The 22,414-nt window shown below is 32.5% G+C and overlaps 1 protein-coding gene across 1 annotated transcript; it reads right to left on the bottom strand.

Moving 5' to 3' along the window:
* Nucleotides 1-17,684: 17,684 nt before the first annotated feature.
* On the bottom strand, nucleotides 17,685-19,799 carry LOC120126142. Its single transcript, XM_039144419.1, has 5 exons — nucleotides 19,568-19,799; nucleotides 19,136-19,484; nucleotides 18,868-18,947; nucleotides 18,646-18,777; nucleotides 17,685-18,187 (listed from the first exon to the last, which is right to left on the bottom strand). Exons 1-5 carry the CDS (start codon nucleotides 19,797-19,799, stop codon nucleotides 17,685-17,687), a joined length of 1,296 nt encoding a protein of 431 aa, XP_039000350.1.
* Nucleotides 19,800-22,414: the final 2,615 nt, after the last annotated feature.

Here is a 22,414-nt window from a genome sequence, read left to right as displayed (position 1 = left end):
GGGTTTCATTGGTGATTACCGTCGTAGCTATTTTGGTGAGAGAGTTGAGAGAGTTTGGGGTGTTTGGTTTTAGGAAATGGTGAAATTGAGATGAAAATGGTGTTTTAAGGTATTATATATGGAAGACATTTATGTAATTACCAAATATTAAATTATTTCCGCAATCCTTGTACTTTAAATGAGTAATTCATTTGGCCAACTGTTGTAATATATGGTATTCATGAAATTACCGCTATCAATTGTTCTATAGTGTCAGTGTGCACTACATACCTATACGTCATTATAGCACTTAGGTGCTAATTGTGTACCTTGGATTATCATATGTCGTACATTAGGATGTGAATGGATTTTCTAATATACCGATTGATAAGTATGCTACACATATGAAAATAATATTTCATAGTTTATGTGACGAAACTTGGCTTATCAAATCAGTTTATGCATTTATATATTTTACAATTAAATCGTATTTTATCTTATGATTAGTTATGTTTTAAATGCCTTACTTAATATGCATCACTAAGTGTATCTTAGTGTGATTGTTTCAAGAATGTTATAGTGCACTTTCAGAGGAGTGCAACTGATATCATCTGTCAAGGGTTTGCTTTATCAGTAACAGTAAGACTCTTTAGATGTTGTTTTGTTTTACTAGTTGGCATGTATTTTGTTATGTTATGATGCTCTGGTAGGAATGGTTGAAATATACTTTTGTAGTAAAATATTTATCAACAAACTTTAACTATTATATGATGCATAAATTCTATTACATATTCGTAATAAATGTCATTTAATTGTTTTATTATTAGATCGTATTATTTAAAGAAACAAAACTTTACTATTTTTCAAATATGGAAACATTTTTAGAAGCTTGTGATATCTCTGACTCGTGTTCGGGAACATATACGGGAAAGAGGTGTTACACAACCGGTCTCAAGACGAGCAGCCGATCTCGATACCAAGCATCTCACATCGATACCAAGGGGTCAATATTGATACTCCTTCCCCTAGTATCAATACTGCATGCTTGAAATCCCTAATGTTTACCTCAATTCATCCAGTATCGATACGTTCATCCCAGTATCGATACTCAAACCCTAAAATGGTTATTTAGGCTTAGGAAAACACCCAAAGGCCATATTTTGGTTCTTAATCATGTGCTGAACCTTTAAAAAGTTAACTAGGGTATTAAAGTGGCATAAAAATGTCTTCTAAACCTTTAAAACATCATTTCATCATAAAACAATAAAACCCTTAAATACTTAAATACTCAAATCTTAGAAAATATTTAAATTTATGAAAGCTTAACACTATAAGGATTAGAATACACTACCTTGATTTTAGAAACCCGAAATAAACCTCTTTTAGCTAGAATTTCACCAAATTCCCAGTTTAGTCGCAACTCAACATTTTAATTCAAAATTTAGCATTCCATAATTAAATTTTAGCATTGAATACCATTAGTTACAAATTATACATCAATGTGTCAAAATTCTTAAAACATGCAAAATGGTATTTTACTATTTTATTCTAAATTGATCCAATTTGATCTCCAAATCATGTAGAACTCATCTAACATAAATTCTAAACTTGGGGATTTTTTAAATAATTTTCCCTAATTAATACCCTTTGACCAAACCTAATTATTCAATTAAGCCTTGATTTTCAATTAAATTCAAGCATGAATTCAAGATCCTATGATTATATTCATGCGATTTAAATAAATGTAACATCAAATTCAATCCAAAATAAATCAATTCTCACAAACCCTAGGTTGGTTGAATTGGGTATATGAATTTCTATTTGATTTTAATCATCACAAAGGCTTGGAAGTTAATCTAAAACACTAATAACATAGAAATCACCTTTAATTCTTCAAAATTCAACATGTTCTTCATGATCCCTAATCATGGATTTCATCATCCAAACATTTTTTCTATGAAATATTTATACCAATTGATAGAGAATTTCAAGAGGATTAATTCTCTATCTAATAGCTTAATCAAAAAATCAATCATGTAAGCTTAAAAATAAATTAAAAAGCTTTCACTTACCTGCAATGGAACCAATGTCTAATCTTGAAGAAGATGAACAAAATACTTGACTTTTCTTTCCAATAATTAACCATACACATGGGTTTATAAAACTAAATGAATTTGAACTTCATTTAATTCTTATTTATCATTTTTCTTTTAATGAATCTTGATAATTTCAACTATGCCATTGAAATATCATCCAATTTAATATTCCAAAGTAAAAAATGAACCAACTTGAAGATGACTTCCTACTTTAGCCATGCAATTTTTGAAAATTACAATTTAATCACTTAATTTTTCCTAACTTCAGCTAAATAGGGACAATTAACTTCAATTCCACTTATCCACCCTAAATTTCACTTTTCTGAAATATGGAAATAATATTTCTAACTTTTATGTAGCATCCTTCAAATTTTCGTGAAATTTTGGTTCAATCTTATTATCCGATTTCTTACTAGACTTTACTACTTTATAATTTTTAATACAAATCCCAAATAAAAATTTTGAATCTCATGAAAACATTTATTTCAAGATAAAATATTCATTTACGGGCTAATATATAACTTTTAAAAATTATAGTTTTAGTCCATGAACTTTACAAATTTATACTTTTCTACTAAACTTTCAAAACTTATATTTTAGTCACTACCTAAAAATTTAGAGTATTACAATTCTTCCCCTTAAAGAAAATTCATCCTCAAATTTTCCATACGTATTTACATAAATGATGTAAAAGAAGAAGAATTTTTTCTTCTTCATATTTCGCTCTAATTCCCATATCACTTCAACTGTATGATTCCGCTAAAGATATTTTATAAACAGAATTATCTTATTTCTCAGTTCTTTGAATCTATAAGCTAAAATCCTTATTAGTTCTTATTTATACGATAAGTTTGGTTGAACCTCAATTTCCTCTTGTGTAATCATATGCGAATAATCTGATTGATACTTCCGAAATATTGATACATGAAACACATTATATATTTTGTTCCTCTTTGGTAGTAATGCTAGCTTATAAGCTACTGGACCAACTCTTTTATACTCTTATAAGGGCAATAATTTCGAACTTACTTTTCCTTTATATCTAAATTTCTAAACCTTTTTCAACAATGATACTTTAAGAAATACATTATCACTAAATTGATTTTCAATTTCCTTTCTCTTCAGATATGAATAAGATTTCTATCAGTCAGTAGCTATCTTGAAATTGTCATGTATAACTTTTACTTTGTCTTCCACTTCTTTAACTAAATATGGATCGATCACATCTCAATCTTTCAGCTCATACAAGTTAAGGGGTGTTCAACATTTCCTTCCATATAATGCTTCAAAAGGAGAGAATGTCTTTCGGTTAAATGAATCACCTACCACATTATCCTTTCCATAATAGAAATAAATAATCACATCATAGTCCTTCAAAACCTCTATCAATCTCTTTGGCTTCAGATTCGATTCATATGAATTAGCAAATACTTTAAACATTTATGATCTGTGTAAATATAACACTGCTCACCATATAAGTAGTGGCGCCAAATATTTAGAGCAAATACCTTAATTACTTACTCCTATTCAAGAGTCGGATAATTCCTATCATGTTTCTTTAATTGTCTCAAAGCATAGGCCACAACCTTTCCGTCTTACATGAGTACACATCTCAAGCCATTATAACATGTATCATTGTAAATCACATAATCTTTACCTGCTTTTGGTTGCATTAAAACTTGCGCCAATGTCATAATCTTTTTAAGCATATCAAAGTTTTCTTGGTACTTTTTGATACATACAAATGGTACATTCTTTCTCAAAAACATGGTGATGTGATCCAATTCAGCATCATGGATATTCCACCCTTACAAGGGAAGAGACTTTCTAACTATACATATATATATGCTTATTTCAAATATTTTAATATAGTTATTTTCATCTATATATATTATATCTATAGTTATTATGAAGATAACTTATCCATTAATATGTGAAATATAAGTTATCATAATATACTATATTTCACATTCTTATATACATTATATAAGTTCATTTACTTAGTTTATTCTTTATGTTATGCATGTACGCATATTCGGCTAACACTTGGGAGCTACATTGGAGCTAAATGGAGCATGCAAAAGCAAGGATACTTACATGGGAAAGATTAGGAGAGCATAAGGAGCAAATTGGTGAAAAGTTGTTTTGAGGCCGTGAGCTCATAGCTGGATTGAGCTGAAGATTTGAGCTACAAGATGACCTCATTTCAGCTGGGGAGCTGCACCATCATCATCACCACTTAGGACACTTCAAATATGTCCTAAGTCAAAATTTGTGAAATCGTACCTTTTCGCGAATAGTTGCCACCTCAAGAGGTACCTTTTCACAAGGAGCTGCCATATCGTTAACCATGCTACAAGTCACCTATAGCCAGCTCACCTTTAACTCATTCACACCATAAGAAGCTCAAACATGAAGGGACACTTTTCTCAAACATTGTGACCTTTCATGAATGATGCTGCCCATGAAGATGCCTTTACATGAAAGAGCATGCTAGTGAAGACATTGTAAACATTGGAGGCTTAAATCACTAAGGAATATGATATAAATTTCCATGCCTATTCGGCCACCTACATGAGAGTTTTTGGCGCCAAGATGAGAAGACACAACACCATTTGACCAAGGGAGATGTTCCCTCATCATTTTCGAATCATTAAGCCCGTTCATGAAGGGTTAGCCAACCATCACAAAACCAAAGGACTTAATCATTCATTTTAAGCATTATGTACTTTCATCAAAAGCCATGTATCAACCGAACAACCATGTAACCATTCGGCCAAGCCCTCTCATTTCCTATAAATAGAGTGGCTTACCATCATTTGTACTCATCTAATCTCTTATATAAAATATACTCTTGTGAGTTATTTCTCTTCAAAGTTCTTTGTGAACTTTATCGATTAAACAAGTATAGTTCCTACACTTGTGGCATCATTCCTTCCATCTTGATTCCTAAATTCCTAGATTAATATCTAGTGGGATGAAGACACTATCACCACCCCTCAAGCAAGTTTGTGAAGATCGGGATTGTGCTTCATAGCATAGTTTCCTCTTTGGCGTGTTTGAGATACAACATCACCACCATTGCCATTTCATCATCAACCATCATCAACATCCTTCATCAAGACCATCATCAATTCCATAATTCCGTAGCCATCTCTATTCTTATTATTTCATTTCATTAGTTATATTTTTATTCCCTTTATTAAGTCCATCATTAATCATATTTCCTTTCTTATTTTGTGCAGCCCAAGCTTATAAATTCAAGGACATCAGTACTTGTCAATCCTAGATCGGGACACAATAAGGCTATCTACATCTCTCCATCAAAGCGTGTAGATCACCTTACATCAAGTGGTATCAGATCATAGTTGGATTGACAAAAAAGTGTCATTGGCGTGCAAAGCAAAAGAAACACAAGAAAATACTCCTTCAACAAAATTGGAGTGCAAAAGAAAAGAATAAGACAAAAAGAAGAATTAGAAAAAAAGAAATTCAAAAGAGAAGCAAGCCAAGGAAAAGTGATCTACCATTACAAGAACATCAAAGAGGCCATCTACACTAAGATAAGATAACCTTATTGTTTCTTGAGAAAGGTTGCAGTAAGTGTTGTTTCTTGAATTGTAAGTCACCTCTTCCTTTCTATCCTTTCATTTTCCTTGTCTTCAACCATTTCTTTCTTTAATACCTTTAAATCCTTTCTCTACCTTTCCATTTCTTCTATTCTTTCTACCCTAACCTATTTGCAGCTGACACACACAAGGAAGGAATTAACTTGTTATAATCTTGAGTAAGTTCCTCAAAGGAATTTGCAAGAGAAATTTGAGTGGAAAAAGGCTATTGAGAGAGTGAGATCATAAGGGGAATTGTTAAAAGCCATAATTATATTCCCGAGAGTAAACACGAGTGTTGAGTGGAGTGATCTTTTCTTTTCTTTGAGTGAACTTGTGAGACTTTGTGAGTGTGCTGGCAAGGTTTATTTTATTTTATTTACTAAGCATGTCTCAAAGTCAAAGGAAATGCAAGTCAACCCAATTTGCAAATAAGCACGGATTGGAGAAATGATGAGAATGTTTCAAACAGAATTTGATGTTCTCCATGAGAAACTAGACCAAAGACAAGATCAACCACAAACTAGAAACAATAATACTCCTCGCACAACCTCTTCCAGAAGATGATATCCCAAATCCTTATGAAAGAAGAACCAAAATGATACAAGGACCCAGGCGTGCCAATGTTGATGATAACATGAGCAACATAAAAATCAAGATTTCTCAATTTCAAGGAAAAACTAATCCAGAAGCATATCTTGAATGGGAAAGCAAGGTGGAACATGTTTTCAGTTGCCATAACTATTCCGAACTCAAGAAAGTAAGATTGGCAGCCATGTAGTTTGTCGATTATGCTTTGATATGGTGGGATAAACTTACTATTACTCGGAGGAAGAATGGAGAGAGACCAATTTCAACATGGCTCGAAATGAAAGGTATCATGTGTAAACGTTTCATTCCTACTCATTATCACGGGATGTTTCAGAAATTATAGAACCTAAAGCAAGGCCAAATGAGTGTAGAGGATTATAAGGAATGGAAGTGGCAATGATCCGAGTCAATATTGAGGAGGAGCGTGAAGCAACCATGGCTAGATTCCTTACCGACTCATCCCGAGATTTCCAACACACTAGAATTATACCATTACATAGAATTGATGAATGGTGCAATGGCTATGCAATAGAGTGGCACTACGGAGAATATCTATATCTCGCACTACCATGCCTTCGAGATGGATTCCTAACAATTTGAAGAAGTCTACTCCTACTCCTATCAGGAAAGGTCAAATCCTCAAATGCTTCCCAACTCAGCAAGATAATCGAGGAAAAAGATTCCTGAATGATCAATAGACATCCGTTGCTTTAAATGTCTTAGGAGGGGCATGTATCGACACAATGTCCCAACCGAAACACCATGCTACTACTTGAAATGGTGATATTGAATCTGACCATGAAGAAGAAGAAGCGCCACAATCAGCAACAAAAGTTGAGGAAGAAGCCGAAATTGGTGCTCCGGTGGAAGGTGAAGCCCTAGTGGTCAAAAGAAATCTAAGTGCTCAAGTGGTAGAGGACAATGCATAACGGGAAAACATCTTTCATACACGCTGCCATGTGAATGAAAGGTGTGTTTCATGATTATAGACGGTGGAAGTTGTACCAACGTGGCATGTACCTTATGTGGAGAAATTGGGATTAAAACGTTGAAGATCTAAGTCCCTACAATTACAATGGTTAAATGAACGAGGAGAACTTAATGTCAACAAAAAGGTGATGGTTCCTTTCTCCATTGGTAAGTACAAGGATGAGGTTAGTGTGATGTTGTTCCTATGCATGCTAGCCATTTACATTGGAAGACCATGGCAATATGTAGGAGGACCATTCATGATTGTTTTCCAATCAGTATCATTCAACCATGGAGGGAAGAAGATCATCCTAACACCCTTGACGCCTAACAATCCAATTGATCAATCAAGATGAAACAAATTGTTGAGGCCATGAGGAAAGGAAACCGAAGTTAATAGAGGAGGAAACCAGTCCAAAACAAGTGCTTGTACATCTAAGTGCTTGTTACAAAGATGTTTATTGACAAGATGCAAAGTTGATGATGATTTTTCTAACCTTAACAATAAAGAGTTTCCTTTGATTTGCATGATGAACCAGCAACACAATCCATCAATTTGGTAACTAAAGGATATGACTTTTCAAGAGCCAAAAGGTGCGACTATTGAAGAGCAAAGAATGGTAACTATACATCCAAAGGACGTGATCCATCAAAAATCAAGAGTCATGCCTATTGAAAACCAAAGGGAAATGATATTTCATCCAAAGGGCGTGACTTATGAGGACATCACCATTCCAAGAGTCATCAGCTTTCATGAATCAATGCATCTATCTATAGAAAGGGGCTTGATTTTTGGAATACAAAAGGGCACCAACGTTCAAAGCCAAATGTCTTCAATAGACATGAACTTTCAACCTATATTTTTCAGGAAGTATTTCTTAACTTTAATTTTGTTTGATCACATTGATACTAATGAAAGTTTTCTTTCTTTTCAGATCAAGAACTTACAAGGCATTCTTTCAAAAGATACGAACCTTTTCATAAGGGTACTTATCGAATGGAATGACTCAAGGAAAAGAAGACCTTTAGATTTGAGGATAAATCGATTAAAAGAAGGGGATGATGATTTGATCCAATTCAGCATCATAGATATTCCACCCATACAAGGGAAGAGACTTTCTAACTATACACATATATATGCTTATTTCAAATATTTTAATATATATATTTTCATCTACATATATTATATCTATAGTTATTATGAAGATAACTTATCCATTAATATGTGAAATATAAGTTATCATAATATACTATTGTTCACATTCTTATATAATACATTATATAAGTTCATTTACTTAGTTTATTTCTTTATGTTATGCATGTACGCACATTCAGCCAACACTTGGGAGCTACATTGGAGCTAAATGGAGCATGCAAAAGCAAAGATACTTACATGGGAAAGATTAGGAGAGGATAAGGAGCAAATTGGTGAAAAGTTGTTTTAAGGTCGTGAGCTTAGTTTATTTCATAGCTGGGTTGAGCTGAAGATTTGAGCTACAAGATGACCTCATTTCAGCTGGGGAGCTGCACCATCATCATTACCACTTAGGACACTTCAAATATGTCCTAAGTCAAAATTTGTGAAATCGTACCTTTTCACGAATAGTTGCCACCTCAAGAGGTACCTTTTCACAAGGAGCTGCCATATTGTTCACCATACTGCAAGTCACCTATGGCTAGCTCACCTTTAGCTCATTCACACCATAAGAAGCTCAAACATGAAAGGACACCTTTCTTAAACATTGTGACCATTTATGAATGATGTTTCCCATGAAGATGCCTTTACATCCAAGAGCATGCTGGTGAAGACATTGTAAATATTAGAGGCTTAAATCACTAAGGAACATGATATAAAGTTCCATGCCTATTCGGCCACCCACATGCCATTCACATGAGAGTTTTTGGCTCCAAGATGAGAAGACACAACACCATTCGGCTAAGGGAGACATCATTGCCGAATCATTAAGCCCCTTCATGAAGAGTTAGCCGAACCATCACAAGGCCAAAGGACTTAATCATTCATTTTAAGCATTATGTACTTTCATCAAAAGCTATGTATCAACCGAACAACCATGTAACCATTCAGCCAAGCCCTCTCATTTCCTATAAATAGAGTGGCTTGCCATCATTTGTACTCATCTCATCTCTTATATAAAATATACTCTTGTGATTTATTTCTCTTCAAAGTTCTTTGTGAACTTTATCGAAACAAGTATAGTTCCTATACTTGTGGCGTCATTCCTTCCATCTTGATTCCTAAATTCCTATTAATATCTAGTGGGTTGAAGACACTATCACCACCCCTCAAGAAAGTTTGTGAAGACTGGGATTGTTCTTCATAGCATAGTTTCCTCTTTGGCGTGTTTGAGATACAACATCACCACCATTGCCATTTCATCATCAACCATCATCAACATCCTTCATCAAGACCATCATCACTTCCATAATTCCGCAACCATCTCTATTCTTATTCTTTCATTTCATTACTTATATTATTATTCCCTTTATTAAGTCCATCATTAATCATATTTCCTTTCTTATTTTGTGCAGCCCAAGCTTATAAATTCAAGGACATCAGTACTTGTCAATCCTAGATCGGGACACAATAAGGCTATCTACATCTCTCCATCAAAGCGTGTAGATCACCTTACATCACTTGGTGAGTGAAGAAGCAATCATTGAGAAATTATTCACAAACCTCCGATAATATCCAACTAACCACAAGAAACATCTATCTTCAATGATATTTTTAGAGTTTTTTTTACTTTACTATTACTTATACTTTCTTGAAATCAACCCTGATTCATTTTGCCGAAATCGCGTGGCCAATGAAAACAACTTCCGGGAACCAGTATTCACACTTTGATAACTTAGCATAAAGCTTTTTATCCCACAATGTCAGAATTATAATGCGGATATGTACATCAGATTCTACTTTAGTAATGGAATAAACCAAAATATCATCAATAAACACAACCACAATTAATCAAATATGGCTTAAACACCTGATTCATTAAATCCATAAATGTTGCAAGAGCATTAGTCATTTCAAAATGGCATCACTATAACTCATATTGATCATATTATGTTCTGAAACTTGTCCTTAGATCATCTTATTCTTTAATATTTATTGATAACACCCAGATCGAGGATCAATCTTCAAAAATATTGAAGCGCCTTTAAGATGGTCAAACAAATTATCGATCCTCGAAAAAGAGTATTTATTCTTCAATGTTATTTTGTTGAGTTGCCAAGAAGCTATACATAACTACATATATATGTCATTTTTTTTACAAACAATACCTATGTACCTCACGGAACATACCTGGTATAAAACCTCGAAGTAGCTCCTAAATTGTGCCTTTAGCTCTCTGAGATCCGTCGGAGCTATTCGATACATAACCATCAATATAGCATAGTACCAGAAAATATCAATCTTGAATTCACCCAACATCAGAGGTAATTCAGGTAATTATCAAGAAATACATCTAAACTTTTTTGAACCATCGGAATATCCTTCAATCTAATCTCAGTCGCTTGAATATATATTACATTAACCAAATAAACTAAACAAGCTTTTTGACATCAATTTCTCTCTAGTTACTGCTAATTTCACATTGTTCAATGATTTATTTTTTTATTACTATTATTTCAGAACCTTTCATATATCTTAAACTAGTCGCTTCATGCGATAATCTACCAAACCATAATGTGAAGATAACCAAACCATACCCAAAATGATCTCAAACTCATCAAACAATAATTTCATAAGATTTGCCAATAACACAATCTCTTGAGTCTTTATCGGACAATTTCTATTTATCTGCTTTACTCTAACACTATGACCCAACGGATTTGTATATATCATATCGCTCTCAATGGGTTCTAACGTAATGTCTTTTTCTATGACTAGTTTCATACTAACTTAAGTACATAGAACCTAAATCAATCCAAATTAATACAAACTCATCTTTTATTATCATTTCACTTAACTGATGATAATTTATATATGACCACATGAAATCATCTTTCTTTAAAATTTTAGGGGGTAACTTACTTTCTGCTTACCCTTGCCCTTTGACTTTAAGGATTTAGTCTTTTATCTATCGTTAAAAAATTAGCTCAAATCATACATTTCTTTAAGCAACTTAATACTTAACTTATATACTTCCAAAATTTTAAACATACCAGTAGAAATTCCAGAATCGTTAGTAAATTCAATAATCTTTGGAACCTCTTCAGTTTCAAATTCTCTCGCATACCTTCTAAACATTCTGATAGATTCCTATAATTTACTAACCTCATTAAGAGCTAGAGCATTTCCTCCACAAAATGGAGTCTATATGGATCAATTATCATCTTGGTCTTTTTTTATCCTTATCAGGTTTCTTACCCTAACTTTTAGCTTCATCTCGAAGTTTATAATTGATCGTTCAAGACAATCCTTCTTCTTTCGACATCTAACACTATCACATTACCAAATTATATTAGTAAGGATCAACATCATTAATAAAATCACCTAACCATACCAGATCAGTAATTTCAACATTATAGCAGTACATACACATTTTCAATATTAAAAAAAACTCAGTTTAGGCCGAGAATCGACTAAACCTATAGCTCAAATACTAATAAATGTAACACCCTTAACCCAAATATGTACTTAATTATGAGTTAAAGATGTTACATTGACTTTTTATAACATTCCATACTATAAAATCATAAAAAAATTTGTTTTAAATTTCATTTATCTATTACAATCATTAATCAATTGCTTTAAACATAAATAAATTTTATCATCCAATATAAAACCAATTTTAGGTAGCAACTAGATATTTCAATGTTGTTTCTCAACATATAAAAAACTGCCAAAATACTGCCTAATGTAAAAATTATTCAATTACCCTTTAAATTATATCTACTACCAACCATTTTAAGTTAATCTATGAGTGCAATTCAAAACATTTGTAATATAGATGCCACTAAAGAGTAAAATATGTCTTATTGATGTTGTAGGTTGGTTTGATTTCCCAAGAAGAGACGCTCTCAGTGCTCCTTACTTCACATCTTTTTCTTTATTCGAACCTAGGCATGAAAAAACATCACACGCTAAGTAAAACTGAGTGAGGCAGTAATACAACTAAGGTGAGATAAAAATATCATAAATACTTTAAAACATTAAATTGAAATTTAAATAAAATCATTGAACTTTCAAACCGAACTATTCAAAATCATCATCTCATTATTTATCAAATTCATGTAAATCATATCAGATATAACAATTACTCATATATTCATTCGTACACATTTTAGAACTTTTATTTTCATTTTCATATTCTTTTCTTTCATATACTTTTCATAACTTTAACATTTATTTTCATAGCTCAATGTATTAGAAAATTCAAGGTGTGTGAGTCGAACATCATGTGCGCACTAAGCACCAAGGGTGCCAATCATCATCATCATTATATGATGCACTCCAAGTGCAAACATATCATATGCACTAATGTGCCATTCATAATGTATAATGTACCATAACTTTACTTTACTTTACTGAATTTCATTGCCTGCCAAGTGTACCTAGACTCTCAATGCAATATACAATGGGGTTCCAAATCATAATATATTCATTTAAATTGAACATTTACAAAATAGATTCATTTTCAAGTCATTATGAAAATCACTATTTAGGTAGTTCATACCCTAAATGATCCATAATCTAGAATACATATACCATATAAAATATTTTGAGTCGTTCTTATCTAAATCAATTTAGAAATTTCTTTCAAATATATTTCCATAAAATATCATATAAAAATGTATTGGGTAATTTCATACCCAAAATAATTCATAAATCATTTCTTAACCTTTATGGAAGTATCCCATAATCTAATTCAAACTTTTCATTTAAAAAATAAATCCTCCGAGGTTGCCTTATCACAAGTCTTCCCCAATCAAAATAACTAAATAAATAAATTGCACTCACCTTTGCCTCACTATTGAACCTATAATACAATATTCTTTTATGCAGGTGTTTTTCTTTTTGCTTTCGAGTCACTTAGATCACAATATTTGTCGTAATTTGTATGACATCACATACATAACACCATTTTCAATTATATGTTAATATTATACTAACATAATCTAATTTCCACAAAATAAATTCTATAAAACATAATCGATGCTAAATCGATATAAAACTAAATCATGATTCCACCATAACTTTAAACTTTCCAAAATAGCTATTTGGTTTAATAAATGTTCATTTCTATCATAAATCCTTCAACTTTTAGAACTTTCGCATTAAAATCAGTATTTATGAATTCATTTTTGAATTGATATCAACTTTTCAATTTAATTCATAATGGTCATTCACCATTATGCTAACTTCAAATTAATTACTAAAATTTCCAGCATATAATTAATACACTCAATCCAATACTTAAATATTTGAAAACTTTCATTTTCATCCTCCATTTTCCTAGCCTTTTCGAATGGAAGCCTTAAATTTAGCAAAATTACATTTTGATTCCAAACATAAACTTAAACTTGAAAATCAACATTCATGTAGTAAATTCTAGCATTGTGGTATCATACTCAAATGATTCCTTCACATTTACAACTTTTCCATCAAATCTCTAAATTTCATAACCATTAGAATTCTAAAATGGAATTTCACCAAATTTGCACTTTAGTCCTAACTCAACATTTTAACTCAAAATTCAACATTCCATAATTAAATTTAAGCATTGAATACCCTTAACTACACAATTATGCATCAATGTCTCAAAATTCTCAAAAATTGCAAAATGGTCCTTTTACGATTTTAATATTCTAAATTGATCTAATGTGATCTTTAAAGCATGTAGAACTAATCTAACATCAATTTTAAACATTAATAAACTTTATGAATAATTTTCCCTAATTAATAAGACCTTGGCCAAACCTAATTATGCAATTAGGGCTTGGTTTTCAATCAAATTCAAGTATGAATACAAACTCTTATGATTTAATTCATGCAATTCCAATCATCCTAACATCAAATTCAATCCAAAATAAATACATTCTCATAAACCCTAGCTTGGCCAAATTGGGTATATGCATTTCTACTTGATTTCAATCATCGCAAAGGCTTGGAAATTAATCAACAACACTAATAACATAAAAATCGTCCTTTAATTATTCAAAATTCAACACGTTCTTCATGAACCCTAATCATGAATTTCATCATCCAAACATGTTTTCCATGAAATATTTACACCAATTGATGGATAATTTCAAGAGGATTAATTCACTATCTAATAGCTTAATCCAAAAATCAATCATGTAAGCTTAAAAATCAAATGAAAATGTTTTTTCTTACCTACAATGGAACCCACGTCTAATCTAGAAGCATATGAAAAAAATCTTGATTTTTCTTTCCAATAATTAACCATACACATGGATGTATAAACTAAATGAATTTAAAATCCATTTAATTCTAATTTACAATTTTGCTATTAATGAACCTAGATAATTTCAACTATTCCATTGCAACTTCTTCAAATTTAATATTCCAAAGTCAAAGATAAACCACTTTAAAGTTGACTTTCTACTTTAGCCATGTAATTTTTGAAAATTGTAATTTAGTCACTTAATTTTCCCAATATCTTCTAAATAGGGAAAATTAACTTCAGTTATGATGATCCACACTAATTTCACTGTTCTAAAATATGGAAATATTATTTCCAAATTCTATATAACATCCTTCAAATTTTTGTGAAATTTCAGTTCGATCTGATTATCCTATTTCTTACCGGACTTTACTACTTTATACCTTTTAATTCAAATCCCAAATCAAAATTCTGATTCCCATGAAAGCATTTATTTCGAGATGAACTATTGGTTTACAAGCCAATATATATATAACTTTTAAAAACTATATTTTTTATCCCTAAACTTTTTCAAATTTATACTTTGGCCACTAAACCTTTAAAACTTACATTTTAGCCATAACCCAAAATTTTGGGGTATTATAGTGACACTTGTATAAACACAACAACCACTTCCTTAAGTCATATTCTAACATTTGCCAAATTTCTATATTCAAAGCGACCAAGAACATACAATTAACTATTTCAATTCACAATCCAACTCATTTAACCAACCATCATCACCACAAATCAAGTTCCACATCACAAAGTATCCTTATTATATCATATGAAAAATCAAATGCCTAGGTTCCAATGGATCCCGTATTTTCATCTCTAAGGAAAACACACATACATTTTATTTCTTATTAACACCTTGATTGATCACATCAAGTGCATGCTCCTTGCCTCCGACTCAGCGACCAATCCTCTGAAAAAGTGTTAAACAACTAGTTTGAACTGAAAAGCCTAGTGAATAACCAACATTATAAGAAATACACAATTCAAAGCTAAATGGAAACCCTATATATAATTACTCCTCACTTGTTTTTACCTCAACATTTATATAAATATGACATGTTAACGTTACACTATGGTTAGACATAAAATTCAGATGGTACACATGTCATCACTTCTCAAATTCCCAATAGCAAACACATGCATAATTACCTCTTCGGTAAGTCACACGTAATACACGCTTTGTTTCTATTAAAGACCAATGGCCTTTATTTGGAATACAACTAACTCGTTGGATAAACGGAATCCATATATCTCCTATTTTATTTGTGGAATCACATAGGTACAAAACCCAAGACTTTTAGAGCAATATCAACGAACCAACCTTACCCCGTAATCTTCTCAGAGCAAACCTCAACGCACCAACCTTACCCCGTAATCTTCTTGGAGCAAAACTCAACGCATAGTTCATCAAGGGTAGTTGTCAAAGTTGCATAGTTTTCACTTATACACTTTCAAACACATTTTGAAACACTATCACTTCTAGTCATCATGATCAACAACACTTATCTGGACAGCAAGAAGGTTAACTTGTCCACTTTCACTTTCACTATTATATACATTCACTTTCAAATACAATTTAAAAAAAACAATATGCAATATCTGCAACACTAATAGCTTCACATCTTATCACTTATTTCACATCATTTAAGTGCATCAGAAAACATTTATTGTTACTAGAATTCATGCCATAGAAATTCTTTAAACAAGTACATTCACAAAGAATGAAAGTCACACACCTTTATTGTCCGCTAAGTAAAACGACCTCCACACACTTAGGAAATGACCTCCAACACACTAAGAACCATTTTTCCTCAACAATAAATTTATCAAACACCATGAAAAGCACGACAATGCATCAATAAGACACTTAAAACAGAGCATAAAATTCTGCTACCCAAGCAGTGAGAAATTCACATAAACAACCAAATAACTTATCGATCTTGCAACCAAAACCTCCTAACGCATTAACACAACTTTATCTCACCAAAAAGTAATCAAGAAAAACTAAAATTAACTCCTAAACATCACATAAATGGTCCAAATTAGCATCGCTAAAATAAATTCTTGGATTCTCAAAAAACACTGAAATCTCATTTATTTTCAAGAAATCAATATCCAAGTCATTATTAAATGAAAAACTGATTTAGTATAATTATAATCATTCCAAAATCATCTCAATTATGTCAAGAAGAACTCAAAATCAACTAAGAAAAATAGCTCTTTAATTAATTATGAAAAATCATCTTTGAATCCAAATTTCATTTTTAGAAAAGATATATTAATTGAAAGCATTAATCACATAAATTGTTAATCGTTGAAGCAAAAAAAAAAAGAAAGGAAGAACCATTACCTTGATGGAAAAACAAATCTTTGCTTAGAAATGATTAAGGGAAAACATGAAAAGATGAAACAATCTTTTCTTAGAAAAGAAATCAAGGTGAAAGATATAAACATAACAACAAAGGAATTGAAAAGGAATGAGAAAGGTTTCAACATGAGAGAAAGCTTGAGATAATTTTGGGAACAAATATATGATATAATTTTGTGAAAAGAAATAATAGACAATTAATCACAAAACTAGATTGAAAATGAGAAAAATATTAGAAAATGAATCTAAAAGGAATTTTTGTGAAAAAGAGAGATTAAGATACAATTAATTTAGGAGGAAAAAGACTTAATACAAGACTTGGTGAAATAAGCATCATATAACTTAGATTTGTGATCTTTATAATTTAGTCACTAAAAACACTATTTTAAAATCATTCAATTTGGTCACTTGTAAAATCAAATAATAAATTTTAAAAAATACAAATACCTGATTTAACATTATTTAAACTAATTTAATAATTATTTAACCACTAAAAATACCAAAATGAATAGTTTACTGAAAATCTGAAAATTGATCCAACTACCAACCTGAAACTACTAACCCAAATTTTGAGACGTTACAACTCTCTCCCCCTAAAAAGAATTTCATCCTCGAAATTACCTTAATCGAAAAATTGTGGAAACTAAGTTCGCATTGACTCTACTGTCTCCCACATCGCCTCCTGAGTATTGCAGTTGCGCCACAATACATTCACTAACGGAACAAACTTATTACGAAACACCTTCACATCACTGGCTAAGATCCTAACTGGCTCTACTTCGTAAGAAAGATCGGTATGAACCTCAACCTCATCCTTCGAAGTGACATATGAGGGATCCGATCGATACCTACACAACATTGGCACGTGAAACACATCGTGAATATACCCCATCTCATGTAGAAACCTAAGATACACAACTGGACAAACGTGCCCTAACACCTCATATGATCCTATAAACCTCGAACTAAGCTTACCCTTACATCCAAATCGCAACACCTTATTCCAAGCCGAAACCTTCAGGAACGCAAAGTCATCTACAACATGCTCATTCTCACGAAGCTTCAAATTAGCATAAGACTTCTTCCGATCAAAAGTAGCCTTCAAATGCTCCCTAATCAACTTAACCTTATATGCTGTCTCCTTAACTATAATTCGGACCAACAACACACGTCTCACTCAACTCAGACCAACACAAAGGAGTACAACACTTACGACCATATAACGCTTCAAACTGTGCCATCTGAATACTCGTATGATAATTATTATTATAAGCAAACTCCACAAATGGAAAATAATGCTCCCAAAAACCAATAAAATATATAATGCAAGCATGAACCATATCTTCCAAAACTTAAATTACACACTATGAATGACTATCTGTCTGCGGATTATAAGATATACTAATACTAAGCCTCAAACCTAACAATTCATAGAAACTCTTCTAAAACTTTAACGTAAAACATGGATCACGATCCAAAATGATCGACAAAGGAACACCACACAACCGCACTATCTATGCTATATACAATTCCACTAACCACTACTATAAAAATATTGTATGCACCAACAGAAAATGCGCATTCTTAGAAAAAATATCGATAACCACACAAATAAAGTCCTCCTATGATGGCGTTAACGCTGTGACAAAATCCACACTCCCACTTCCACTCAGGAATATTAATCTGCTGCAACAAACCTGAAGGAAACTGATGTTCGACTTTCATACGATGACAAACTAAACATTGACCAACAAATTCCACCAGTGTACATTTTAACCCAAGCCACCAATATAATTCTCACAACTCTCGATACATATTTGTACTACCTTGATGCATCACAAACGACACACTATGTGCCTCCAAAAGAATCTCACTCCTTAAACTTGAATCCTCAGGCACACACAACCTACCTCAAACACATAAAACACCCTTAGAATTCAACAAGAACACCACCTAAACCAGTTTATTAAGTTGCAACTTCTCTTCCAACTTTTTTCACTCGATTTCAAATCATGAATACGTTGGGAAAATGTATAACTAATTTGTAATTCGATGAACAATGCTCAACCCTCAGAAAAACTCAAATTTACGAACAAAGCCTGCAACTCACCCATCGATTTACGACTTAAAGCATCGGGAACCACATTTACTTTATCCTGATGATACTTAATTGAACAATCATAATCCTTTAAGAACTCAACCCAATGCCTTTGCCTCAAATTCAACTCCTTTGGTGTAAGGAGATAATTGATACTTTTATGATCGGTGTAGATGATACACCTCTCACTATACAAGTAGTGACGCCAAATCTTTGGCGCAGACACTAGTTTAGACAACTCAAAATCATGTGTGCGATAGTTACGCTCATTCGTCTTTAACTGTCTCAAAGCATAAGAAACCACCCTACCGTCTTGTGCATCGAAGATTGGTAATAGACCCAACACTAAATACCACGAAATCCTTTCCTAACACTGGATGTATTAAAACATGAGCCTCCGTCAATACCAACTGTAATCTTTTAAAAACTATTATGCCTCTCCTCAGTCCACTCAAACTTAACATTCTTTTGCAACAACTTCGTCAGAGGGGCAACAATAATCCAGAAACCTTCCATGAAGCGACGATAATAACTGACTAACCCAAAGAAAATACGAACCTCGGTAACACTCTTAGGCAGCTTCCTCTCAACTATCTTCTTAATCTTATTTGGATCAACACGAATACCCTCAGCTGAAACAACATGACCAAGGAACTCCATCTTACTCAACCAAAACTCACACTTAGAAAACTTCTCATGCAACTGTTTCTCTCTTAACACTTGCAAAACAATCCTAAGATGTTAATCATGCTCCTCCTTCGAACATGAATACACCAAGATATCATTAATGAACAACACCACAAAATGATGGAGATACAGATGACAAACAACAATCATCAAATCCATAAAAACAGTAGGCACATTCATTAACCCAAATGTCATCACCAAGAACTCATAATGACCATTTGTCTTCATTACGTCTGACTTATAAATCTTCAACTGATAATACCCTGAATAAAATTCGATCTTAGAAAACACCCTAGTGCTTCAAAACTAGTCAAAAAGTCATTGATTCTCGGTAAATGGTATCGATTCTTAGTCGTCAACTTGTTCAATGAATTGTAATCGATACACATGGGCATTGTACCATCATTCTTCTTAACAAAAAAAATAAGACCACCATATAGAGAGATATTCGGATGAATGAACTCTCGATCCAACATCTCTTAAAATTTTTCCTTCAACTCTTTCAACTCTTTAGGTGCCATGTGATAAGGGGTAATAGACACTGAAGAAGTATAAGTTTAAATATGAAACTCTACCTCACGATCCGATGATAAACATGAAAGCTCTTTAAGACACATCTGGAAAATCCTTAACCACTTAAATATCTTGCCCATACAACTCATTACCACTCGAATTAAGAACATAATGCAAGAATGCCTTACAACCCTTATCTAATGTCTTACTTTCATCCAATACCGACACCATATTGGAAAGGAATTCTGGACTTTCGCCAATAACAACAAGCTCTACTATATTAGACATCTTCAAGATCGCATGACAACTCAGAGTCTAAGTGAACACGACGCTCAAAGAGCTAATCCGTACCAAAGATAACATCAAACCCATGAAATGGTAACTCCATCAAATCTATTGGAAACATCTCACCTTGAATAACCAAAAGACACCTCGGTACACTCAATTCATGAGTGCACTCTCCCTTAATGCCATATTCACTACCAAACCCACATCCGTAATACTAACATGAACACTCAACAGACTCGCCAAATGACCAAGGATATAATAATGTATAGAACCAGAATCTATCAAGGTGAGCAAAGAAAAAGATTCTAACAAAAAAGTACATGTGATCACATCCGTTGGGGAACGATCCCGAGGCTTACGAATAGTGTATACTCTACCAAGACCACCAATCTCAGATACACTAGCACATCCACAGCCTCTACCCCCAGCACAAACACGACTGTCTCTCTTAACAGGAACATGAGCACTATTACGCAACTCAGCCCTTGATAACTATCGCTTAGATGTCAAAATAAATTCCTTCTTCCTAATAGAATATAAAAAATACGTAGTAAAGAGAAGTAAGGGTCGATCCTCAGGGACTTAGAAAATTCCCAAATTTCTATTTGAATTACTTAAACCAAGCGATAAATAGTAGATAAAAGGGGGTTTGGTAAAAATGATTAAATAATAAAAAGCGATTTAAAGTAAAAATAAAAAAATAAAGAATGTAAAGTTGAAAATGAATATGGTAAAAACAGCCTCAAGCCTCCCTTTAACTCAATTTCTTTCGGATCATAAAAATAGATTTTCTCTTCGGGATTCATGTCAGTTACTTTGTTTACAAGGACAATCCTCTTGACTTAACTTTGTATACAGAATACCCAAGGCAGTCTTTGATTCCGGCTTTAGAAATTTATATGAGCAACATCAATTGTCATAGATCAATAACCGTTTAAGATATTGAAGACTGACTCGGATTGTTGTTTCAATGACTACTAATTTCGATCTCAATTCCCTCCCGACAATGAAATCTTGCCAAATGTATTCCCAGGAAGTCGAATGTGCTTTCATTAAGCTGATCCTTCCTCCCACACATTTAATTGCAACAACATCTTGACCAAAGTCAATCTTTGATTTTGAAAAATGTTTTGATTTTGAAAATAAGCGCATAGATTAAGAGAGATATTCCAAAGTTATTCAAGTGCTTTTCAATTTTCATGTTGGAATTGAGTAATCGCTTAAGCTCTCGGCTTGTGAGAAAATTAGCTAAGAATGAAAAAAGCCATACTTAGCATGTTTAAAAATAAAACTTAAAATAAAATAAAAATAAAACTTGAAAAGAAAAGAAAAGAAAAGAAAGAACTTTATAAAACTAGAAATAAGAAGAAGAGTAAATATTGAGTTATATGTTTAGGCTTACCCAAAGAGCGTATTTATAGCCTTTAAAACCCTATAGATAATCATAGAAATTAAAATTAAAATAATCGTAAAGGTAATTCTAAATGTTTTCCAAATTCAAACTTTAAAATTAAAAATAAATCTCTTAATATATCTGCATGTCTACCTTCCAAAAGGCGCTGACTAGATCTTCTAGAAAACTTCTACTAACTGGACCTTCTAGAAACTGCAACGTTAGACCGTGTCATTCCCAGAGTCGTGCCCATGTCTCTAGCCGTGACCAAATAATAAAAAAATGCAGAATATGCCCTGTTTACTGCTAATTCTGGAAAGTAAGATCCTCACAAAAATAAGCATAACACAACCAAATCAGCAACAATAAATCCATAAGATCGAAGATTTAACAA

The sequence above is a fragment of the Hibiscus syriacus genome, unplaced genomic scaffold, assembly GCF_006381635.1.
Source record: "Hibiscus syriacus cultivar Baekdansim isolate YM2019G1 unplaced genomic scaffold, ASM638163v2 tig00110450_pilon, whole genome shotgun sequence".
In the NCBI taxonomy this organism is placed as follows: domain Eukaryota; kingdom Viridiplantae; phylum Streptophyta; class Magnoliopsida; order Malvales; family Malvaceae; genus Hibiscus; species Hibiscus syriacus.
This window is presented reverse-complemented; position numbering and strand designations above follow the sequence as displayed.